The following is a 25,841-nucleotide window of genomic DNA, read 5'->3' on the forward strand; positions in this document are numbered from 1 at the left end:
TTTCAGTGTCCCTGGGGCATGCCCTCCTCGGACACCCCCCCACCCCCATCGCTGCTCTCTCCAGGGCTCCCCCAGCATCAGCCTTCGTAGGCTCGGGCGACTTCCTGCCCCACCAGGGTCTGGGGTCGGATGGGCCGGGGTCTGAGCCAGGGCCCAGGCTGGGGGTAGGGTCCTCCGTGCCAGGCTGAGCTCTAGGAGGCCGCAGAACAGCCCTTTGTTTCTCGGAGCTCGCAGCTTCTGCGGAGTCACGGTCACATGGCGCTTCCGGCACGGGGTGTTCCGGGCGCCCAGCCAGGCCGGGGAGAGGGTGCCGGCAGGGGGACGCTCCGCCCCTCGGCCCAGCCGGGCGCAATTCGCCTTCCTCGCTCTCCCGCGCGCCCGCCCCGCCTGCCTGCAGCGCCGGCCTTCTGGGAGCCCCAGTCCTGGATCCTTGGCCGGGCCTCCCAGGCTACGCCCTGTTGGGCCAATCTGCTTCTTGTGTTCCACTCCACCACGGCGCCGTCCTTAGGTTCTGAGCCTGGGACTTGTGCGTCCAATATCCACTTGTTTCCTGGGGTTCACCTGACTCCCCTGCCCTACACATCCCCCCAGTGCGCAGTCAGGCTCCTCCCGCCCAGGTGGAACACTGTAAGGTAAATTGGCGGTGGATTAAGAACTTAATTAACTCCGTTTTCATCATTTACTGGGGTAGGACAGACAGACAGCATTGAGCCCTCCCTGCCAGGACACCCACAAAGAAAACCAAACCAGCTAGGTCTTCCTTCCAGGGACCCTTTAAGGGCAAAAGGCTCAGTCAGGGGGCATGAATGAGGTTTGCCCTTCCTGCCCTGGTCTGGCCACCTCTGCTCTGCACTTCCATCATGGAAATAGCTTTGGGACATCCTTTTCCCCTTAACACATCTATGCCCTGGGATACTTGAGAAACCTTGGAGCTAAACGCAGGCTACTGCTTCTTGCAGTCGATTCCACAACTCATTCAACGAACATTTATTGAAAGTGATCAACATGCAGGGTGACCAAGTCCCTCCCAGATGCCAATTCTGTTTTAAGCCCCCAAGAGAATGAGAGGATTCTCTCTGTGTGCAGGCAGTGCTGATGCTGTCCCCCTGCCTCTCAGCTGCCTTGAGGAGCTGGCCGCTCTAGGCCACCACTAGGTCTTCCTCCAGAGTGGCTTGGAAGGCTGCTCTAGAAAACAGGGCAGACACAGCCTTTCCTGGAGCCTGGGACTGGGGAACTGGCCTGGAGACGCAGCAGGGCCTGCATTCACCCAGGCTCTGAGTGAACATGGGCTGGGGTCTTGGGGACCCTTTCTGTCTCTGGGCAACTCATACTAATGCCTCCATGGGGGGCTGTGGGGACTGGGGCAGGGGGCGGGATTGGAGGGGCAAAAACGTGGCAGTGGAAAGGAGGAGACAGCCCGAGGAGCAAACTATGGAGCCAGAGTAGCTGTGCACATCCACTGTGCGGTTAGGGCTTAATGGGGAAGAGCAGGCAGGTGAACTGCCGGCTGCCGCTGTGTCTGTCCACCAGGGGCAGGGGGTGCTGCGTGTAGTGCTCAATCATGGCGGCCACGGAGGAGAAAAGCTGGACAGGGAGAGAGGGGATCAGTGAGTTTCCTGAGCCTTATGTGGAGAGAAACTTCCTAGAGCTCTGGCAAGGACAGACATTTTTCTAAATATTTTTTTTTCCCTTTTGCCTCATGAAGCTCCCCTGCCCGACTCTGGGCCTCCTGTGATTTTGCTGTGACTGCAGCCACGGGCATGTTGTAGGCCAGCTTCATACTTCCAAGGCCAGATGGAAATAACTCTGGGGCTGCGCCTCTGCTCTGGTCCTTTAGCTTAGGAAGCTGAGTGTGGGTGACTAGTCTGTTTCTTGTTCTTGGCACAGACAGCAGTCTTCACTACCTGGGCCTCATCGTCCTCCCAAATGGCTTCATTACAGCACAAGTGCCTCCACCTGGGTCCATTCAGCCTGAGCCATGCAGGAGGGGTACTCCCCAGAGCAGACTTCTGAAGGAGTTCAGGCTTCTGAAGGAGTTCAGGATGCTGACTCCTGCCACTTCCACCCACTCCAGAAAAAGAGAGTCTGGATTTTTCCCTTAGTAAGTGCTCCTGGCTCCACCCAAGGTACAGCTGTGTGCACACCCACGACCCTTCAGGCCCCTACAGTACCTACCTCTTCGTGGTTCCTGCCCTCTCGGCCCAGAGCATAATGGCGCCCACCATCCAGCCGCCGGATGGGAACGTTGAAGACCCGGCCATGGAGAAGCACTGCCAGGGTGAGGGTTTGGGAGCCATGTGGCTCTGAGCTAGGGCGCACGGTGTAGGCCCCATCCTGTGAAGGAGACCCCAAGCATCAAGTTTATCTTTCAAGAGACCACCTGACAGCTCTGACCACCCACTTTGCCTGCTGCTCCCTCCCACCCCGCCCCCCAGCCAGCACATAAGCAGAAGTTTCTGAGAAGGCACAAGGGTCTATTGTTGCCCACCTTTTGGAATCGTAGCAGGACATTCTCGACAGCTTGACGGTCGCAGTTCCCGGAGTACCATGGTTGATGCAGCAGACTGCTGTCCTGTGTAGACACACAGCCACTCAGAGACGTGCCAGGGCATGGGGGCGGGGAGTGGAGAACCCCAGGTTGCAGATATACGTGTTCACGTCTGCCTTCCCCAGACTGACTCCTCAGAAGCTGATCAAAGATGCACCCATGCCTGGATTTCAAAACCACGCCTGGTGTCCCCTGCAGTGGTGGACACGGCCCAAGAGAAAATCCCAGGCCTCCTGCCCAGTGTTCTCCCACCCCTCCTCACCTCAGCAGCCGAGGTGCTCCAGGTGGAGGCTATAGAGGAAAGAGAGGATCTCATTCCTGCTGCAAGAAGCAGATCAGAGAGTTAGCATGGAGGGAATTAGGCAGAGGAGGTCTCCAGCCCAGCTGTGGGGGTTCAGAGGGCACAGGCGGGTGCCTACAGGCCTGAAGCCCAAAGTATGGTAGCCAATGCTTTCTCCTCTCCAGGTCTAGGACTCACCAGCGAGGTCACGCACGACCTCCAAACAGGCAGTGTTCTTGAAATGTCGCCTGAGAGTTCCCCGCTTTGGTGAAAACCCTAGAAAATGCCCAAAGAGGTCCCTTCAGGCCTGCTCTTGGCTTAAATCAATGCTGGAGGCTCGCCCTCAGCAAAGTGGGGCCTGAGACTGGGTGGGACTCTGTGGCCTGCAGGGCTGTGAGTCGGGTGGATCCTGTGGCCTGCAGGGCTGTGAGTGGGGTGGACCCTGGCATGACTGCCTGGGTTCATGTTGAGGATGCCTGTACTCACCTTTCGAGGTGGCATTCACTGCTCCCTGGGACACAGGAGGTCTGGTCAGAAAAGACTTGGCCCTGTAGGTCTGCTCCCCTGAGCCTTAAGTCCCACTTTCCCCCCACCTCTTCCTCCCCCACTCCCTTCCTCTCTTCCTCCCTTCCCAGCAAACTTCTCCCCATCCGCCAGCCTCTTACATTCTTATCTTCTTGGAGCTGTACCATGGCCCTGTGGGGAACAAAATGGAGAGTAGAACTTAAGGTGTTATCTCCTCCTCTTCTCCCAGAATCAGGGCTGGGAAAGCCTGAGTTGGTGCTGTCATGCGTGTGCCCTCATGCTCTCTCACACACACACTTGGTGGGTCACTCACCTGGGCATCACTAATGTCCTTGGCATAGTGGCTGGGGGTATCAGAACTGGGGAGCTCGGAGTCCGAGTCAAAGCTGGGACTGAAACAGAGAGGGCAGACTGGTCTAGGTACCAGGCAAAAAAATCCATGTGGGCTTGGGCGGACTGAGGATAGCTGCAGGGTCTGCTAATTCTCTGCAGCTTGGACTTTTTAGGAGTCCATACAACCAGCTGGGAAGCCCACAGAGCCCTTGGTCTAAGGGATTAACTCCCTTGTGGGCACAGTGTGGGCCAACCTGGATCAGAAGTGGAAATGCAGATATCCATGGGGTGTCTGAAGGCAAGTATGTGTTGGTGAGTGTGGAGAGAAGACAAGGGAAGAGGATGGAGCCAGGAAAGGAAGTCAGACTATGGGTAGCTGAGGGCCTTAGGGCAGGATGGATCTGAGGTGGGGGAGGTGTTCACCTGGACTGGGCTCACACTCCAGGTAGATGTCTTCATCGGGTTTCTTTCGAGAGTCTGGCACCTGAAGTAGGGCGGGGTATGTGGTCCCCAGGGTTTGACAAGTGAGTAGGAGAGATGAGGGGCCATCACTTGGGGGCAGGGGAGCTATGGGTACCTCACTCTCCCCTCATAAAGGGTCCTCTTTCTGGGAGCCGGCTGGAAGGATGAAAACTGTTCCTTTGCCTGGGAAGGGCACCTCATGAGCACCTCCCCTTCTTTCTGGGGTGACCATAGGACCCAGCTCTCAGAGAATGTGGGTGTCCAGGAGGAGCTCTGGGTGGCACCTTGGGGAGGACAACTGGCTTACACCCTGGCAGGGGCCTGCGGCAGGCAGAGGGGGCAGGGGTCTGCTTTGGGCCTTTCTTCTTGGTTTCAGGGATATTTCCTGTCCTTCCCACAATGCCCTACCCCCACAACCAGACCAACTTCTTTGCCAGAACCCTAGAGTGTGAGGTGGGGAATGAAGGGCCACTCACCACTTTGGCTGGTGCACCCAGTTCTAGAAGGAAAAATCAAACCACTAGTCATGAGTAGGAAGAAAGGAATCCAGTGACACTTAGGCTGGAAGAGTGGCACATCCTTGGAAGTTATCTGAGGAGATCCTCATAGTCAGGAAAAGGCCATGCTCACCCCTAGTCACCTTACTTCACACCCCCAGTGGTGTTGCCTGTCTTGATTTCATGACTGATTTGCCAGGCATGGCTCCAAATGACTTTGGGCTGTTCCAAAACTCAAAACCACCCTCAAGGTCATGAAGTTTACCAATCACTGAGCGTAATAAAAATGAATGTGCCTCAAGTTAGCTTTTGATCTTGGATTCTTTGATTTAAGGAGGGGCGAAAAGCTCCCCCTTCTAGGTCCATTTCATACAAAAATATGCTGCCTGGGTTCCCTCCCTGTTCCAACATCCTTGGTTATAGTGTCACAGGCCTCATGGCACTTAGCATGGAGGAAGTCTCTGGACAGTGGTGGCAAAAATAACATGGGTGGACTCAGAGGTCCAAAAGGACCCCTTTGATTGGGGATGACACTCGGATGCATTTCAATAGTGAAGGTCCTCCAGGCAGTCCAGGCGGCCCTTCAGACCTGTCCATCCTGGGTGTCCCTCGCCTGACCACAGCTCATGCAGAAGGCACCTGGGAATCAAGAATTCTGCTTCTGTGTGACCTCAGGCAAAGCACTGCATGTCTCTGGGCTTCCTTCTCCTCCTCCCTGCCTTAGGAAGGCTCAGCAGGTAAAAAGTGAGCAAGGGCTGGGAGAGTCAGGGACCAGGGAAAGCTTGAGAGCAAGGAGAGATGCACTCAACACCATCCTGAGCTGCTGGGATTCCCTTCTCAGGCCAAGGAGTGGGTGGGTTTCAGAAAGAGAGTGAGTGGGCCTTAGAAAGAGATGGGACATCCCATCACCTTGCCTCCCAGAGGGCTGTCCAGGCTTCACACGCTCCCTCAGGCTTTGCTGCCTTGTCTTCATCTGTGGGCACAATGGGGCAGTGAGGGAAAACCGGGTTGGGGGTGGGTAGCGGTTATGGAGGGAGAACCGACACAGCAGGTGGGCAAAGATGGTGGGGTGGGAAGCGGTGGCTCTGCTTATATCTATGAGCTTCAACCACCCCCCCAATAGCACCCCACTAAAACACTAGAGTTAATGAACAAAGGAGGCAACTCTTCCGTGACCTCTATTCCACGGCCTCCATTCCGGGACTCTTCCTTTGTCGTATTCTTTCACTGTTTTTCTTTATATTGTAGTAAAATATAAGACAAAAGCGGTAACTTTCCCAGCCCATAACGGGGTCACCGCGAGGGTGAGAGCTGGCAGTGACTGACAGCTGAGAGGGACCTCACTGTAGGCAGAGAGGGGTCTTCTCGCCCAGGGTCCAGGGAGAGGCAGCTGGGCCTGTGCCTCACCCCCACTCACCCACCCCCTTGGGCGACCTGAGCGAGGCTGGGGTGATGCTGCCGGGAGAGGGGTTGGCCAGGGTCAGCAGGTGGGAGGAGCGACAGCTGACAGGGTTCCATCGTCTGACTGGCAGGTAATTTTTCAGCGGCCTTTGGGATGCAGACGGCGGGAGGGGGTGCGGAGCGGGGTTGGGGGGAGGAGCCTTCCTAATGAGGTGCCTCTTAGATTTATTCCCTGGGAATTGGTGGCCTGGGGCAGAGCAGGTAGGGAAGGGGGCACTCATGGGGAGGCTGCTCACCGTTGAGGGCTGTGGTGCTGGTGGTGACCTGGTTGGGCCCAGAGGGCCAGGGAGGTCTGGAAAGAACCCCAACATTGTGGGTCGGTGGGTTTCTCCCACGGAGGTTACCATTTTCCTCCCGCCCCCCACCTAGCCTCTATTTCCTCCTCCCTTCCTCGCTCTCTTCCCCGCCTTCTGGCTTCCCGACCGCCCAGTCTCCATGGCAACTGGAGGCGGCCAGCTTCCCTGCCCCCACCTGGCCGCACCCCAGAGTGTGTTGGTGGGACGCCTGCGGCAGCCCCGCTCTTGCTCTGAGAGGGCTGGGATCTCCGAGTGGGCAGCCAGGCCCTAGGGACCTTGTGGGGCCTTCAGCTTTCCTGCTGTTACCCTGGTTACATCCCCTTCCAGGCGCCTCTCCCCTTCCCACTCTCTCCTAGTCTCTGCTCCTCCTTTTCCCCCCACCCTGTCTTTCCCTCCCTCCTTTACCATCGCATTCTCCTAGGCCTAGAAGCCTCAGCAATGCCAGCTGAGGCCTCCGGTCCCTGCACCAGAGCAGACAGAGATAGGAGAGGTAAGGCCAGCGCCCCCTTCTCTTGTGGGGGCCCTCCTGCCCTCACCCAAGTACAAAGAATCCTCCTCAGTGCCAGGAAGGTGGGCAGGAGCTAGAGTGAATGTCAGGGCCTCACAGGGGGGCAGTTCATATTCATCCTCGTCAGCGTTTTCCTCCTGCTGGTCCTTCTGGAAGGGGTGCTGCGTACGATTATGGAAGAGCTGTGGGACTAGCCCAGTAGTGGTGGCTGCCTCATCCTGCCCCACCCCAGGCTCAGCCGCTGAACTTACCTTTTGTCTCCAGGATCTCTGGCCATGCAGAGGAGATGGGTAGGGGGCATCTTCCTCCCAAGCTGGAGAGTCTGAACAAGAGACTTGAAGAGACTCGCTTCATTTCCTCCCAGCAACGTCCACTTCTACCATGCCTTGCCCCTCTCCGCTAGATACTAACCCATCCACACTCACATATTGGGACTCAATGTTTCATTCATCTCGCAGGGAACATTCATAACGGGAATTTCTAACACTGAAATGCTTAATATTTCTAAGCAGGGCCAGTGAGGTAGACATTTTGGAAACAATGGAGTCTTCCAGCAAGCTGCCTGTTCCACTGAGTCTCCCATCCATGTACCCCTAATTCTGACTACAACAGGTGGAAGACCTAAGCCCCAGTGACTTAGTAGAGCTGAACTACGATGGGCGGGAGGTATCCAGATTACTCGGGAGGGGGGCTCAACTTAGAGGGAACCCCATTCTGTTGGGCCCCTCTTACCCGCTGTGTCACTTACCTACATGTCTGGGGGGTGGAATGGGTGGTGGCCCCAACCTGCAAGCAGACTCTAGTCAACTCTGCCCAAGGGGCCCTTGAGTTTGTGTCAGCCAGACACTGTGCAACTCCAGGATGTCCACATCCATAACGATGTGAATGGCATCCTCTGGAGTGGTGGGACAGACTGGGACCAGGGAAGCCAGTGGTGGGATGGAGGGGTGGGAGGATGTGAAAGGTCTCACCAGGTGGGCAGGGAGGGCTTGGCCTGAGCCAGCAAAGCTCGTAGGATGACTGTGCCCGGGAAAGGAGTGGGGGAGGCAGAGGTAAGAGAGGGAGAGGAAGGCGGAAGGAAAAAGAGCCTCAGTACTCACCAGGGCTTGCTGCCACTGTGCTTGTCCTGGAAGAGAGTCAGAGAAGGGAGTAAGTGGATGGTCAGTGCAGCTGAGCCCCCCAGGAGTGGGCAGTTCTTTGCACCTGGGCTGCCCCAGACCCAGCTCTTACCATGACCACGGTGAAAGAGCTCTGTGTCCTGGAGCCCAAGCTCTGCCACAAATAACCTGGAGACAGGGCCCTATTGTTCCCATCATTTGCATCTCCCAAGCACCAGGAAGGTGGGCCTGTTGTGGCCTCCACCCCCTGACCAGCTTCACTCATAGCAATTCCAGGGTCTAGTCCCAGATCTCCCAACATTGCCTCCCACAGCTTTGGTCTCTAATCCCTCTGTGCACCCCCCTCTCCTTCCCTAGAAAGAAGAGCTCTCCCCTACACATCCAGGCCCAAAAAGCTGCACCAGGGCTCAAAGGTCTCTTTAGCAATCTGATCCATGTCCCCTCTTCCCAGAGACTCAAACTTACCTCAAGACCAGCTAGATCAAGTTCTTTCCCAACTCCCAGAAGACATGACATTAATTAATGGGCAGATGCAATTAAAAACAGGAGCTTGTCCTTGCAGCACTTTTTTTTTTTAAGATTTATTTATTTATGCATAAAAGAGCTAGTGTGTAGGCTGGCAGTGTGGGAGGGTTAGAGGATTCACCAGAGACAGAGTGGGGAGCAGAACAGGCAGATCTACTGACATACACTGCTGAGGGGAGCAGCAGGCGAGACAGAGAGATCTGCTGCGCCATGTGGGTTCCTCCCTGGCTGGGGATTGAACTTGTACTGCAGTGGCTGCTCACAGCTTCATAGTGCTGAGACTTAACCCCGCGTGCCAACAGGGAGGCCCTGCAGACACTTTTCTTAAACTTTTTCTGCCTGCTGTCATTTGCTGGTGAGTGGTGATCAGTTAATGAAGGTTCAGAAATTGCTTTGATGGTTCCTTTTATGATGGATATGTTTATTCATTCAGTAAGTATATGTCGAACATTCACTATATGCCAGACACTGTTCCAGGTGCTGAGATGGCTGTAGGAAATTTAAACAGGCAGGCATTACATGTGTCTTGCCTCACTGGGTTCTAACAATAGCCTTGTGATACAAGTACAGGTATCCTCCACTTTTTTTTTTTTATAAAAGATTTATTTATTTATACAAGAACTGGGGTAGAGGCTAGAGGCGCCAAAGGGTAAGAGAATTCACCAGAGGCAGAGCAGGATGCAGAACAGGCAGATTGACTGAAATACACTCCTAAGGGGAGCAGAGGGCGAGAGAGGAGAGGTCTGCCATGCCATGTGGGTATCTCCCTGGCTGGCTGGGAATCGAACCCATGCTGCAGAGGCTGTGGACAGCTTTACAGTGTGGCGCTCAACCTGCTGTGCCACCGGGGAGGCATTCCCCCACTTTTTGAAAGTTCATTTAGCTACTTTGCTTTTATGAGAGACCTACATTATTAGTACTTGTGTTTGCTAACTGAAAGTAATCCAAAAAGGATTTTTATGGTTAAAAAAAGAAGAGTTCAGTTTCTTTGCTTTAAGGGTAAGCTGAAACACCTTTATAGGAAAACTACTTTCATAGAGTGGGGGAAACCTGTGCTAGCTTTAACCCTGCATTTCAAATGAGAAAACTGACTATATTCATTAGCTCCCATCATAAAATACTACAGACTCAGTGGCTTAAACAATAGAAATTTATTTTTTCACTGTTCCGGAGACTAAAAGTCCAAGATCAAGCTGTTGTCAGGGCTGGTTTCTGGTAAAGCTCTCTTCCTGGCATATAGACAATCAACTTCATGTAGCGTTTCTTCTGAGCAAAGGTGGAGAGAGATCTGTGGTGTCTCTTCATTAAGGACACCAGTCTCACAGAATCAGGGCCCTACCTTATGACCTTGTTTAACTATTTTTTAATATATGTATATATTTATTACATCATACCCGTTTAACTTTATCTCCCTAAAGATCCTATCTCTATGCTTCAACAATACAGGGGTTAGGGTTTCAAAAGAGTTGTGGCCATATTCTCACTGGGGGCCTGAAAAATTGAGTGATTTCTTCCAGATCACATAAGTAGTAAGTGTTGGAGGTAGGGTACTACCTAAGGCCTGCCCAACCCAGAGCCTGTGCACTAATCACTGAGTAGCCTATGCCTCATCTAGGATTGGGTCCTGACCTTTAATGGGTCAGTGACTTCCAGATTCTCTGTTGTTTGAGTGAATTTTGGAACTGTGACCTCTGAGAAGTGCTGTTAAAGAGTTGTTGTTTGTCTGATTAAGCTGAAGAACAAGGGCCTCCCTGGTGGCCCAAGGGGTTAGTCTCAGCACTATGAAGCTATCTGCAGCCACTGAAGCACGAGGTCGATCCCCAGCCAGGGAGCTGACACACATGGCGTAGCAGACCTCTCTTGACTTGCCCGCTGCTCCCCTCAACAGTGTATTTCAGTAAATCTGCCTGTTCTGCTCCCCACTCTGTCTCTGGTGAATCCTCTCACACACCCCACACATACACCTCTGGCCTGTACCCCAGTTCTTATATGCATAAATAAATAAAAATAAATCTTGAAAAAAAGGGGGGTAGGAGCCCATGTGGTGCAGTGGGAAAAACAGAGCCAACAAAAGCAAAGACACAGTCCAGGCCTGGAGTCAGAGCCTGGGTCTACTCCCTGCTCTCTATTCCCTAGCTCACCTTTGTTCCACATAAGGCAGAAAACTTCCTTCACCCAAAGGACCTCCTAGGGGCCAGAATCAGCAAGTCAAAGTCAGCAGGAGGATCTAGACACCACCCTAACTGCAAACCCCAAACTGAGCAGGTCCCCCAGTTCATACTGCCCTTGCCTCAGCCACACCCTCCCTCTGTTCAAGGCTTTGCATAGGCAAATGCCAGGGCAAGGGTAAGCCACAGGGGCCCAGGTAGAGGTGGAATCCATGCCATCTGGGGGGAGGCACTGACCAGGACAGATCAGGGAGAAGGGGAAGGAAGGAGGCCTGCTGCATGGCTCGGTCCCAGCCCAGCCTGCCCTGCAGGACTAGACTTCATGTTAACTGCACAGGCTGATTTGGACATCCTTTCTCCGTCTTCGACACAGGAATGCTTTGTGTGTAACCACAGTCCCTTGGGATGAATTCCTAGAAGAGGAATTACTCAAAACTCATGCTTTGAAGGTATCCGTGCCCCACTGTCTGCATTACCCGATGCCTGTTTTGTAGTCCTTCTACAGCACAAGCGATTCTCTACTTTCCAGATCTCAGCTACCAATCTTCAGTGAGGACATGTCACCATGTACAGGCCCAGGGTAGTCTAAATCCATTCAAATGAAACAAACAACTTGATAGAACAGTGTTTCCCCTGTTTGCATGATCATAAGAATCATTAATGAACTTGTTAAAAGTTAGATTCCAGGGCCTCCCTGGTGGTGCAGGGGTTAAAGTCTCAGCACTATCAAGCTATCACCAGCCAACTGCGGCCTGAGTTTGATCCCTGGCCAGGGAGCTAACCCACATGGCACAGCAGACCTCTCCTGTCTCGCCTGCTGCTCCCCTCAGTAGTGTATATCAGTAGATCTGCCTGTTCTGCTCCCCACTCTGTCTCTGGTGAATACTCTCATCCCCCACACCTCTGGCCTGCACCCCAGCTCTTGTATGCATAAATAAATAAATCTTTTAAAAAATTACAATAGGGGCCTCCCTGATGGTGCAGGTGGTTGAGCGCCGCACTGTGAAGCTGTCTGTAGCCTCTGCAGTGTGGGTTCGATCCCGGCTGGTTGGCGAGAATCCCACGTGGCGAAGCAGACCTCTCCTGTCTCGCCCACTGCTCCCCTCAGCAGTGTATTTCGTCAGTCTGCCTGTTCTGTTCCCCACTCTGTCTCCAGTGAATCCTCTCACCCTCCCGCGCATCTGGCCTGTACCCCGGTTCTTGTATAAAAATAAATAAATCTTTAAAAAAAATACAATAAATAAGTCTGAGATTCCAGGCTTTCCCTATGATCTTAAAAAGTGGATCCTCAAAAAAAAAAAAAAAAAACAGACACACAGATCAATGGAATAGAATGAGGCCCGAGAAATAAATCCACATGTGTATGGACAGTTGATCTATGACAAAAGAGCCAAGAGTATACACTGGAACAAGGGAAGCCTCTTCAATAAATGGTGATGGGAAAACATGACAGCCACTTGCAAAAGATTCAGGCCACTATCTCACACGATACACAAAAATCAATTCAAAATGGATCAAACTTGGGTGTAAGACCCAAAACCATAAAATACATAGAAGAAAACATAGGCAAAACACTTCATGACACAGTCTTCAGTGATGTCTTCGCGTATTCATTTCCAATAGCAAGGAAAACAAAAGAGAAATAAACAATTGGGACTACAGTAAAGCAAAAAGCTTCTGCACAGTGAAAGAAACTAATTAAAATGAAAAGACACCTTACTGAATGGGAGAAAATATTCACATATCATACATGTGACAAGAAGCTGTTATCAAAGATTTACAAAGAATTTATACAACTCAACAAAAAGCAAACAACCCAGTTTAAAAACAGGCAGACGTGTTAAATAACACTTTTACAAAGAAGACATACAGACGCCCTACAGTCACATGAAAACAATGTTCATTGTCACTTATCATGAGGGAAATGCAAGTCAAAACCACCAGACAAAACTTGTGATACCTGGGCCACCCTGGTGGAGCAAGGGGTTAAGCACAGCACTGTGAGATCTCTGCAGCACAAGTTCGATTCCCGGCCAGGGAGCTAACTCACATATGACACAGCAGGCCTCTCCTGTCTCTCCAAGTATTTCAGTAAATCTACCTGTTCTCCTCCCCACTCTGTCTCTGGTGAATCCTCTCAACATCCCACACCTCTGGCCTGTACCCCAGTTCTTCTATGCATACATCTTTAAAAAAAGGTGGGAAGGGAGAATTTTCTAAACATGAAGTTAGAGGCAAGTGGTAGCGGTGACATGTTGGCAGGCATGGCATGAGGGGGAGGGGTGAGAAGACTGGGAGTGGAGATGAAGATCTTGTGGAGGGTAAGGGAGTCCTCAGGACATGTTTAGCTGATCAGGAGGTCTAGGAGAGATCCTCTCCTAGGGGAGAGGCCTGAGGCCACTTAAATTCTGTCTGTGATTGGACAAGGTTCATGACAGGAACAATCTGGAAAGAGGGCAATTGGTGGTAGGGAGAAGGGGCCCTCTGGGCTGACCAGTGAATACTGGGGCTGGTTAGCACAAGCAGGAAAAGACCTCTCTCCTCTTCCTGGGCCTGCTGCCCTTTCCAGCCTGCTGACTCAGCTTATTCTGGTGGCAGCTGTGATGGGTAATGAAGGGCCAACATCAGAGGAACAACTAAGCTTCCTAAGAGGAGTCTCTGGCCGCTGTCCTTTATTGCTGTAGCTTCAGAGGTTTGTGTCAGACCCTCCCTCTACCTCCCACAGAAAGGGAACACAAAGCCTAGGGTGTTATCTCTTGGTCTTTTCTGGAAGACAGATCATTAGCTTTCATCAGATTCTCCACTGGAGACTGACTCCTGAGGGCAGCTTTCTTTGGCCCCTGGCTGGCTCGCCCCTGCCTCCCTGTGGCCCTGCCTGGGTAGTGTGTCTCTGTCCTCCACACCCTGTCCTTCCCTGTTCCCAAAGCTTTGCTCAGAGCTGACCTGGTCATGTCACAGCTCTGCCTGAAACCCTTGAGCAACTCCCCATGACTCCCTGACTGGACACCAAATACCTGCTGTTCTTTGTAGGATCAGGCCCCTCCCTACTTCTTCAGCCCCAGCTCCTCCATGTCCCATTCCCCAATCCCCCACTCACACTCACCTTCTCTCTGGAGTTATGCCATGATGGAGTCCCAGGTCCCAGGTCCCAGGTGGCCTATTTTGCACCATGTTGACTTGAGGAAATTTCAGTTGGGAGAAATTCAGATCTTTCTTCAGCCCTTAGCGAAGATAATAATGAGGTAGGGCGCTCAATGCAGAGCAAAACACAGTTAGGGAAAAAAAGAAGAAGAAAGACAAAGAAAAGGAAAAAGGATTTTTTTCCTGGGCCTCCCCGGTGGCTCAGCAGTTGAGCGCTGGGTTGCGAAGCTGCCCGCGGCCTCTGTGGTGCCGGTTTGATCCCCGGCTGCTCCCAGGCCACCGGAGGAGGGTCCCACCTGGCGCGCAGACCTCTCCTGCCGCCCGCTGCTCCCCTCAGCAGTGTACTTCGGTCCTTCTGCCTGCTCTGCTCCCGCTCTGGCTCTGGTGAATTCTCTCACCCTCCCGTGCTTCTGACTGTACCCAGTGCTTGTATAAACAAAACAAACAAACAAACAAATAAATAAATAAAACATGCCTCTATTAAAAAAAAAAAGGATTTTTTTCCTATGTATGTTATATTCCCAAAAAATTTCCAAAAAGGGCCTCCTTGGTGGCGCAAGGGGTTGAACACTGCACTTTGAAGCAATCCACAGCCTCTGAAGCACGAGTTCAATCCCTGGCCGGCCAGAAAGCAACCCACATCGCACAGCAGACCTCTCCTGTCTTGCCCGCTGCTCCCCTCAGCAGTGTATTTCAGTCAATCTGCCTGTTCTGTTCCCTACTCTGTCTCTGGTGAATCCTCCCAGCCCCTGCACCTCTGGCCTGTATCCCAGTTCTTGTATGAATAAATAAATATTAAAAAAAAAGAGAGAGAGAGAAGTGTTGGGTGGTCTCAGGATAACTGTTACTAGGCATTAAGAAGAGTACTGCCAGGGCCTCCCTGGTGGCGCAAGGGGTTAAGCACCACACTATGAAGTAATCTGCAGCCTCTGCAGCATAAATTCAATCCCCAGCCAGCCAGGGAGCAGCCTACATGGCGCAGCAGACCTCTCCTGTCTTGCCTGCTGCTCCCCTCAGCAGTGTATTTCAGTCAGTCTGCCTATTCTGTTCCCCAGGGCATGGAGGAATCCTCTCACCCTTCAAACCTCAGGCCTGTACCCCAGTTCTTGTATTCATAAATACATCTTTTAAAAAATTGCCCATCCATTCATCTCTGCAACTGGCAAGCTTTCTCCAGCTATGAATGGGGAAAGACACTGCCCAGCCCCCAGGTGCCAGCCCTCCCCGTCCTGGCCAGTTTTATTATGCAGATCACCATAGCTTCCTAGCTGTCTAAACTTGATCCATTAGCCAACTTTGGAGATACTACCCAAGCGAGAACCCAGGAGATGTCATGTTGAGGGGAGCGAGAATAGACTAGAGGAGGCAGGATGGCGGCAAACACATAATGTGACATCGTTTTATCCTCTCCTTCTAGTCTTAGATGGGCTCCTTATCTGGGGGCTGTGCACTTGTGGATCTTCTGCAGGAACACTAGAGCCCCTTCCCTCCCTCTTTCTTTAGGCCACTAACCTCTGCAGGAGTCCCAGACTGGGGCAGTTTCTCCACCCACCCCAGGCTCTCTCTCAGGGTTTTAACCAAAATTAAATCTATAGGTTTATTTCAGAGCTACACTGTAGACTTCCACGCAACTGTAAGTTCTATAAATGAGCAGTGACTGTTTGGTCCCCAAATTCCAAGTGCCTGGCCCACAGCCTGACACATAGCAGGCTCTCAAAAAATATCTGTTGTGGCTGCTTGTTCAAATCTGAATCAAAGCCCCACCTCCCTACAAATATCCTTAGTTTCTCCTCTGTGAAATGCCATGGTTTGTCCCTTTCCTGCCCAACGGGACACCAATCAGCAGGCCTAGACTAAGCAGCCTGAGTTCATGTCCCTATTCATTTGCAGAAAACAAACTCTCCATATGGAGCTGGATTACTAAACTAGGTCTTCTCCAGGTGCTTTGGACTGGCCTTGCCCAGATGAGTGTGGAGAGGGGCATCTACTTCCTCCCTGCTCACTAAAAGTGCCCCAACTAAGCCGGCTTAGGCTTGTTCCTTCAGCTCAAAGCCTCAGAGCCAGACATCTGCTAATCCTACTGCTTCCTGTCTCTTTCTGGTGAGTGGACAGGGTACAGAAATCAAGCCTCGTTTTCCACCACCGCCTTGGGAGAGGCTGGGCAATGCAGCTTGCAGAAGTGTCTCCATCCACACACCCTATTCTTTTCTTGGTGGGAGTAAAGAGCCCTAAGGTCGCCCTTCCCATCTTTACCAATGGAAAAACAGACCAAAGCGGAGATGTATGCTGGGTCTTAGATCAAGGCGAGCTAATTCTATACAGAGGACCAAAGCCAATAGTTTCCCTTCCCCCAGATCCTGGTTGCTACAGGAACTCGAGCAGGAATCCCGCGTGAAAGAGCGACACCTGGTGGTACAGAGAAATACAGCAGCCTGTCTCTCACCCAGGGCAGGCTGACAGGAAGGGAGGGATTGTGGGGGACCTCCAAAACAGGTTTTAATTATCCGGTCACCCATGTAAAGCCCTTGTTTCAAAATATGCAGAAATATGTGAAGTCCTATACAAATCCTTTTTAAAAAAATATGAAGAAACAATAAAACTTAAAAATTCAACCATTAATAGTGTTATTAAAACAAGTAAATTCATTTATGATTTTTAAATGCCAGTTTTAACAAACTTTTACTGAAAATTCATGTGCCACAATATGTGGCCAGTACAGATGCAGATACTTCTACTACATATGCAGATAGGTAGTTACTGAATCCCTACAAGACCCTGAAGGGAAAAGAACCCATTTGGGGGTGCATCTCACCATTAGCCACATTCCCTGTAATGACCTAGTAGCACTGACCTGTGACTGTGCATTCTGTGGGCTGGAATCAGAGATAGGCATTAAATGTTTTTTGGCACATGTACATAGGGCAAGTCACACAGGCTCTTACTGACTCAGGGGTCTAGTGCTAACTCAAAAAAACCAAAAAACAAAAAACCTGGGTGCCTTATTAGAAATACTTGGGAAAACAAGCCTTTGAGAAATTCCCAGGCAGAAGTGGGCATGCTTGGAGACCACCTGACCACTCCTGAGAATGGAATCTGAATGATCAACTTTGAATATCCTCTCTGGAGTTGTTTCGAACTGTTCCAAGATTAAATGGCGATTTCTAGGAAGTAGCTGATTTCCTTCTAACACTGAAGAATGAAATCTCACTGACATTATATGGGCATGGCCATACCTTCATAGGCTAGTATTTTCCTAACTACCTCGATGAAGAACACTCCAGGTAAAACTCCTTCAGAAAGTGTAAACTTTGAAAATGGGGTGGAGACAGAAAGTCCAATTGTGTTGCTGGCCACTGTGGTGTCACTGCTCCCAATACAGGTGTAACCTGAATCCTCACTTGGGAGCCAGAAATCAGCTGAGAAGAGGCCTCAGGGGAGAGACTGCGCTGGCCCCAGGAGTGTGGATCTAGTTGGGCCTCAGCACAGTTCATCCCATCCAGCAGGCTGGACCAAATGAGTTCCTGACTTGCACTGAAGGGTTTGGGTAAGTCCCTTCTGTAGCGCCTCAGCGACTCCTTGCACAATGTGGGAATTTAGGACACGAGTTCTGGCACCTGACCCTAAAGCATGAGCAGAGCACTTGGAGAGAGAGAGCATAGGGAAGGAGAGTGCCCTGGTTGCAGCCTCACTCTGGCCCCAATCTGCGGCCAGAACCGCCTCTGAACGGCTGAACCTACATCCCAGAGCGTGGAAGACCCAGGTCTTCCCTGGGGCTTCTCCATAGACTTGCAGACTACACAGGCGCCCTAACAGGCTTAGTTCTGTGTCACGGTCCGGGCCGCTCCTCCTTTAGGGAAGAGTTCGTTCAGGGTATAGCGGAGGGGTAAAAAAAGAGCACCCGGCATCCCTCCCAGGAGGGGGGCCCAAGGCTCCATCCACCACCCTCTCCCCTGCAGCCCAGCCTAGCTGGGAGGGCGGAACAGGACTCAGATAAGCGGGGGAAGCCTCGGGCCGGCGACTCCACGATCGAACAGTGGGTGCGGGGGGTTGCAGCCAGGGAAGAACCTCCACGGGTTAGAAGCGGAGTCCCGGCTCCTAGATCGCAACCCCACCTGGTCGGGGCTCCCTCCTCTCCAAGGCCCGCCCCGCAGCCCGCTGCCGGCTGGGGTTTGTAGTTCCTAGGGGCGGAGCCAGCACGGCCGGCGCGGCCTGGTGCCGGTGGGTCGGTGGGTGGGTGTGTCCCGACGTGCGCTGGAGCGTCCCGGGCCTCCTGAACTCGCCCCCGAGGGCCCCCGGACCTGGGTTTGCCATAGGGGTCCCAAGCCGCAGCTCGAGAACCCCCGGCACCGCCACCCGCTTGGGCTGGGATTTGTGGTTCCGGCTGAGGCTTGCGCCTGGGCGGGTCGCGGGGTGGAACCCTGGGAGGTTCCTTATTCCACGCTTTACCCTGAAGTATCTGTAGTGGCTAGTGTGGGGCTCAGCTGCCGACGGGCTCCCTTTGCCCTTTCCCGCCTCCTCTGAGATGTGTCTGCAGGCTCCTGGAGGGACAGCCTCTAGTTAGGCAAACAGAGGGGCGAGGGGCGCGCTCTGGCCGGCCCTCCACCGTCTGGGGCCCAGTGGCCAAGTCAGGGCCGAGTGCAGGGCAGGCGGGAGAGTAAAGTTCTGATTGAAGACTTGCCCTGGGAGACCCTGGGCAAGGCTGGGATGGATAGATGAGGGTCCGGGGGCCATTTATTCAATAATTTGTGTCTGCTACTAATGTCTGTTCTTTCAAAATGAACAGACCTGCGAGTAGAAACTGGCCACATAAAAGCAGATTACCTTGCAGGGTTGACAGCTAAGAGCTTTTTACTGACAAATTTGGCAGCCCTGCAAAGGAAGTTCAAGTAGGGAGAAAAGCTCTTGGGGCCCAGAAAACCAAGAAATGGGGCGACCGTGGTCCATGGGGTTGTTTTGAGGATCAAAGAAATGGTCCTTGGGCTTTGTTTGTGGGTGGGGCTGGGGATGTTTTGTAAACAGTAAGTCCCAGGACAAGGGTGAGGTATGAACTGGAAGCCCTGGGGGAAAAAGCTCTGGGCTTTTTCGAGTCTCACTTTAAGGGGGAGCATTGAGGATCTAATGTAGTGACTATATAGTAGAGTCTGTAACATAATAGTGTCAGCAACACTATTATGTAGTTGGATTTTGCTAAGAAAGCAGGACTTAAATGTTCTCACACACATTTTTAATTAAATAAAGGGAAGGTAAACTTACTGTAGTTAAAATGTCCCCATTGAGAAACTGAGAGATAGGTAGGTATATGGAACCTCACTATACTATTTTTTAAAGTAGTTTGCAAACGGGTCAGGGGTGGTATTATCACTCAAAAGCTGCAAAACCCTTTTGATTTCTTTGTTGAAAACTATATTGAGTACACAATGCGATGTTTTTTAAATACATTCAGAGTTGTACAACCAACACTACAATCTAATTTTACAACATTTTCATCACCCCTCCCACCCACCCCTCAAAAAAAACTTGGGCCCTTAAGCAATATCTGAAACCTTCCATCTCCTCTAGCCCCAGGCAACCACTAATCTACTTTGTGTTTCTGTAGATTTGCCAATTCTGTACATTTCAAACAAGTGAAATGGTGTATGTGGTCTTCTGTGACTGCGTTCTCTCACTTAGCGTGGTAATTTAAAAATTCATCTAGATGTTCATCAGTACTCCATACTATTTTTATAACTTCTCCATTTGTCTAAAAAAATTTTTTAAGATATATTTATTTTTGTACAAGAATTGGGGTGCAGGTCAGAGGCGCAGAAGGGTGAGAGAATTCACCAGAGACCAGTGGGGAGCAGAACAGGCAGATGGACCGAAAGCATTGCTGAGAGAAGCAGGGGGGGAGACAGGAGAGGTCTGCCTCACCATGTGAGTATCTCCCTGGCTGGCCAGGAATCGAACCTGCGCTGCAGAGGAAGCGGAGAGCTTCACAGTGCTGTGTTCAACCCGCTGCACCACCAGGGAGGCCCTAAAATGATTCTGAAATAAAAACTTTTTTAAGCATTGTATCTAGAGAGTGAGCAGCGGTAGTCCTTACCAGGACTGACAACTGGCACTGCCATACAATGTACAGCCAGCATGGACCTTGAAAGAGGAGGATGGAGAGCAGGATTGTTTCCTCCCAGCTCCACTTCAGGAGACTTGAAGTGTGGTGAGGGTTGGAAAGGGAAAAATGGAGTCCCACTACCAGGCTCTGCCACTTACTAAGGTGGTTCTGGAGTTAAATTATTTTGACCTCACTTTGCCTCCATTTCTTTATCTGTAAAGTGAGAAAGGGTTAGGTTAACTTTAGCAAGTAAATGGAAGGATTAAACAACAAAATTATAAGAATAGACAGTATAGTGCCAGAATTCAGTTGTGTTAGCAATTTTCATGACCTTACGCAGTGTTCAAGACCCAGTGTGATGCTGGTCTTGAGAGGGAAACAGCTTGTGTTCTCCCTGGGAACCAGTGCCTCTTACCCCAGTCACCCAGAGTCACCCTCTCTACCACAGAATGCTCCACCTGAGCTCCTGGACTGCTTATTCATGTTGTAGTGGACAGATCCACTTCAGCAAAGTGTCACTGTCCTGGATACCTCTGAGGATCCAGCTGTTATTAAAAACACATCAACAAAAATTTTTTTTTGTTTTTTGTTTTAAGATTTATTTATTTATACATACAAGAACTGGGGTACAGGCCAGAGATCTGGGGGTGGGGGTGAGAGGATTCACCAGAGACAGAGTGGGGAACAGAACAGGCAGATCGACCAAAGTACACTGCTGAGGGGAGCAGTGGGTGAGTCAGGAGAGGTCTGCTGCGCCATATGGGTAGCTCCCTGGCCAGCCAGGGATGGAACTCGTGCTGCAGAGGCTTTGGATTGCCTCACAGTGTGGTGCTTAACCCCTTATGCCACCAGGGAGACCCCAATAAATTTTTGAATATTGAGTTTAATTTTCTAAATAAACCATCCAGACCCCTGGCCATTCCTTAGAGTAAGTAAAATCTAGAAAAAAAATTATATAAAGATTAAATTTAAAGATTAAAAGCCTCCTGAGTCAATGCCTTCAAAGAATTACTTTGGGCAATTTTGAAGTGGGAATTTTTAGGCACCACAACAAATCCCCATCAGCATCCCAGGCTGAGGAAATGCAAGAGCTCTCCCTGTACCTCCGGAATGGAATCAGAAAACTGAAGGGACTCCCCATCTAGTGCCTGCATTTTGCAGACATGAATCTGAAGTCCAGGGAGGGCCATATGGCAGGCTAGTTAGAAGCCAGGTCAGGAACTGGGTCGGGGAGAATTCTTTGCAATTTCAGGAAATCCTTAGGTCTGGAAATCAGTCCATAGCCTGGGTCCATGGACCCAGAAGCAGAAAGCTGCCCAGCTTGAATGGCCATAGATGTTGGCCAGAGATTAAGCAGCCACGCCTGGAAATCAGTGTCTGATGTCCACCTACCCTAGTTTCTTTCATCCAGATGTTTCTCATAGAAGTGGAAGATTATTAATAATAATCGTATAACACCTTCCATGTGTGTCCAAGTGTTTATTCTTTACAAAGAGTTTCCCATTGATTCTCTCACTGAATCCTCACAATCCCCCAAGGTAGAAAAGCTGGAATCCTTGTTCTCACTTCACAAGTGAGGCTTAGAAATTGACACAACTTTCCCAAGGTAACAGAGACTAGGTAGTACTAGTAACATTTTTCTTGAGTGCCTATTACCTGCTGTGTGTTGGAGTCACCATGATGACCTGACATAATCCTTAAGGATGAAAGTGCTAACAGCATGGTGGGAGAGGCGCAAGTGGAACACCATAAAGAGTTTGGGTGAGGGACCTTCCTAGGAAGGTGGAAGTTTTTTATACTGAAGATGTGGATTATATAGTTGTTTGCATATTTTGAAACTACGGAACTTGTGATTTGTGCATTTCATGCAAATTTTACCTAAAAAATGGGAATGTTCTAGGAGGACCATGCTTAACAGGGCCTTGAATGGGGCAGAGATCCCAGGAGGGCCAGAGAACAACTAGGTTCTTCATGGATACAATTCCAGCCTTGCTGGTCGGGTGCAGCTGAAGAGTTTTCAGCCTGGAGGTTGTAGACCGGGATGGCCCAGTGGCCTTAATGCCCAGACCACTTGGAGAGCACGGAGGGAGGCAGGGATCACAGTATGTTCCAATGGAGTGATATTTAAGCTGAGTCTGGTGAGCAGTTGGTCAGGGGAGAGTGAACACTGGAAGGAGGGTGTTTTCTAAGCATTCCTCAAGGGAGTGTAGTTGCTTAGCTTTGCCTAGATGGAAAGGGGAAGCAGGCTTTGAATTGCTTCCCTTCCCAATTCAGATTGACTTGGTCACATCAGTGGACCTCAGAGAAACTTATGCCGGTTGGATTTTCCAAAGCAGCTCCCCCTAAAAGGAAAAAGCCTTCTCATCACTGTGTCAGGAGGCTGGGCCTTGATTCTTTTGTCAGATGACCTCTTGCAGGGGGTTTGCCTGACACTCATGTACTCTCCATTCAGAAGACAAGGTGGAAGTGTGGACCATTTGCTGTCTGACACTCTTCCTGAAGACCTGGCCTCCTGGGGTGTAGACTGCTGGCTGGCAGTCTAAATAAAGGAGAGAAGCGTGAGGTGTGGCAGGTTTAGCAAGGGCTTTGAAGCCAGACCAGTCTTGGTTAGAATACTGGTTCTGCTACTGAACTGGCACTGTGACCCTGGACAAGTTACCCTCTCCGAGCCTCCCCCAGACATCTTCATCTATTAAGCAGAGTCATGATGGTAGGTGTGAGTGTTACAGGGCAACCCGGATATGAAATGGGTTGCTAACTCTGGGACAGCCTTTCCCCCTAATATGCTGAATGAATGAGATCAAGGATTTATCAATCGAATGGACTTTGAACTGTTATATTCTCGCCAAGTTTTCCCCGTGCTTAGTTGTGGTTAGCCTCCCCAATACCTGCCCTAATTCTAGGTCTCTTAGGTTGCCGGCGTTTTTCCCAAGAGGGAGAATTTCGAGGGGCCGGCTCAGCAGCGCCCCCAGCCGGCTCAAGCCTGCCGGGCCCCTCCCTCTGACTCACAGCGGGAGGCCTCCACTCACTTCGGGGAGGGGGCGGAGAGCGGACGAGAACCCGCGGAGCTACAGAGCCAGGCGTTAGCAGGTAAGTAGCGCTTTGGGGTCTGAGCACAGGAGCGCCCCGACTCCACCTATGGGGATCGGAGGGGTCCAGCTGGTCCCCGTGAGCTTCTTCGAGCGCCCAGTTCCGCACCTCCAAGTTTCGCTCCGCCTCAGGGGTGCACTGGCGTGTCTAATCATGTCTCCCCGTCCCGTAAGGAAGGGCGGGTCTGTGCTTAAGGAATGCTTAATTTTACAACATTTTGGACAAACTCTGGGCATTCCTGCTGGGGGAGAGAACAGAGGCAGGGGAAAAAATGTGAATGTGGTAAAAACAAATTTTAGGGGCTGGTTACCCAATATCTTTAGTTGAGTTCCTAGGAGCTTGGCTGAGACTCCTAGATCTGATCTTTTGTTTCGCTCTTAATTTGCAAACCTCTTCCCCTCTGAGCGATGGGGCGGCCGTTAGACGGGCGGGGCTCAAGAGTGAAGCACCGAGGCTGCCATTCTTCCCGGTGCCCTCGACTGGCACGCAGAGCCTGGAATCGAACAGACACCCTGGTTCTGCATCGCTGTGACCAGAGTCGTGAGCGTGGGGGGCTGGGCTCAGAGGGGTGATCTGTGGTTTAACTTTCCATTCCCACTTAAACTGTGGGCTTTGCTTCCTGAGATGCTGGGTACATTTACTGGGGTTCCCTAGCAAATTCTCAATATTGGGAAGTGAAGAAGTCAGATTTATTGACTGTCTATTATTTGCTCACTAATATACCACCTTATTTAGTCTTCACATTTATCTTTCTACGCATTTTATAGATCGGTACAGGGAAGCTCCAGGAAGTTATTTGTCAGAGGAAGCACAACTAGTAAGTAATCAATTGGTCCAGCTTTTTCCATGCTACCAGCTTATCAGCCCAGCCTCTGGTTCTTGTAGGGACAGATCCTGCTGGAATTTCAACCCAGATTACCCTATTTTTAAGGCCAGCAGCTGGGTGGTAGAGACCCTCAGATACCAGTCAGAGTTTGTTCTTTAAAGAGAATATTTAACTTCCTCTCTTGCTCCGGTTCAGAAATTTTAACACATGGATTGATTTAGTTCCACTTTCTGACTGTTGCCCCCTGGGTGGGGACTTGACCTGGAAGGTTTATCACTAGCCAGCCTCTTGTCAGCCCGGGACAGGGCAGGCCTGCCCATGTCCAGGACAGGTGGACCAGGGTCCCTCTGAGGAGCCGTGCTTGTGCGACCAGTTTGTCCTTGGGCATATGACTCTGCTTCATCCTTCTGTGTGGATTCAAAAGGGAACAAAGCCTCCCATGGTGTGTGTGACTATGGGCATACCATTTGTGTTCCCAGGGACGCAGAATCCTCTGGAAAGCAAGCAAATATACCAGACTAGCTCTAGGGTCCTATTATGTGATATAGGCAAGATGGTTGCCCCTAGGTTGAGCCAGATCCATGCTTATTTTTATTGTTTTTTAAAAAAGATTTATTTATTTTATGCATACAAGAACTGGGGTACAGACCAGAGGTATGGGGAAGGGTGATAGGGTTCAGCAGAGACAGAATGGGAAACGGGACAGACAGATTGACTGAAATACACTGCTGAGGGGATCAGTGGGTGAGACAGGAGAGGTCTGCTTTGCCATGTAGGTCACCTCCCTGGCTGGGGATTGAACTCCTGCTGCAGTGGCTGCGGGTAGCTTCATAGTGCTGTGTCTTAACCCCTTGGGCCACCAGGAAGGCCCCTTATTTTTATTGTTGTCCCTATGGCACCAAGTGCCCAAGACTGTGTGGCATTAAACATCTCCTGAGTGGGAAGCTGACCAAGAGTAGACTGAGAGGCATTTGACATGTAGGACACAGCAGAGAATGTTTGCTGGGCTTCAGTTCCCCCTTAGCAGTGAACTTAAAAAAAAAAAAATCAAATGTATGCATTCTGGAGAAAGATGAGTCAGGAGGAAGAAAAAGTGGTGCAGAGGTAGTGACCCTACCCAGGAAATGTGACTAATCCAATGAGACCCAGAGCTGGGCAGATGCCTGAGGCTTCTGAGTGGGGAACAGGGCCAATGGAGGCGGTCCTGCAGCTGTCCATGCAGGCCCCAACCTCAGAGATGCTGACTCTGCCCTGCAGCCATCTGAGGCCACTGTGGGAGGGTGGCCTCCAGCCTCCCTGTGGGTGCCTCTGAGGAGCCAGCCTGGCAGCACCCACTGCTGGCCCTCCAGACTTGCCCTCCTCCATGAAGGTCTGCCCAGCCTCCCAGTCCTATCCACTCCTTCCCCCAGGACAGGCCCTCAGCTGGGCTGAGGAAGGAGTCCAGGGGTGGGGCAGAGGGTGGGGCAGCTGCCGTGGAGTCAGAGAGAAGTGAGCTGCTGGGGTGGAGTAGAGGAGAAGGAAACGGAGCCTGAAAAGCAGAAGTGGGAGGAAGAGCTGCAGAAGGTGAAAGTGGGAGGTGACTAGGGCCTGGTGGTCCCTGTGGTGGGCCCCTCTCAGGTGGGCAGGTGAGGGCCTGGCTGCCAGGATCCACAAACAGAGATTCACATTTCTGGAAGCCACTTTGTGCAGGAATAGTCTCCCCCAAGCCCTGTCCTGGCAGCTTGTGTCCTCCTTGGGGACACTGACTGAAGCTGTCAGCTGCCCAGTAGGTGGGTTGTACTGTCATCTGCAGAGGAATTCCTGGGGCAGGGCTTGTCCTGACTTGTGAGAGGTGGGGCCAGACAGACCGTCTAGCAGTGGTCACCACACGGAGTGAACAGACTCCTGAAGGCCCTCAGCCAGCCCGGAGGAGCATTCAAATTTGAGGATGCCCACCCCCAAGACAGGATTCTGTTGTTGTTGGGGTTCAGAT

General features: G+C 51.4%; 1 protein-coding gene across 1 annotated transcript; it reads right to left on the bottom strand.

Moving 5' to 3' along the window:
* Positions 1 to 1,467: 1,467 nt before the first annotated feature.
* Positions 1,468 to 7,785, bottom strand: SH2D6 (SH2 domain containing 6; the record flags this gene model as incomplete). Its single annotated transcript, XM_084234823.1, has 9 exons — positions 1,468 to 1,584; positions 2,176 to 2,334; positions 2,489 to 2,572; positions 2,811 to 2,869; positions 3,315 to 3,339; positions 3,667 to 3,745; positions 5,555 to 5,618; positions 6,939 to 7,071; positions 7,756 to 7,785. The coding sequence occupies 9 exons, from the start codon at positions 7,783 to 7,785 to the stop codon at positions 1,468 to 1,470; spliced, it is 750 nt and encodes a 249-aa protein (XP_084090949.1).
* Between the last annotated feature and the right edge of the window lie 18,056 nt (positions 7,786 to 25,841).

Source organism: Talpa europaea (genome assembly GCF_964194135.1).
Source record: "Talpa europaea genome assembly, chromosome: 6".
Lineage (NCBI taxonomy): Eukaryota > Metazoa > Chordata > Mammalia > Eulipotyphla > Talpidae > Talpa > Talpa europaea.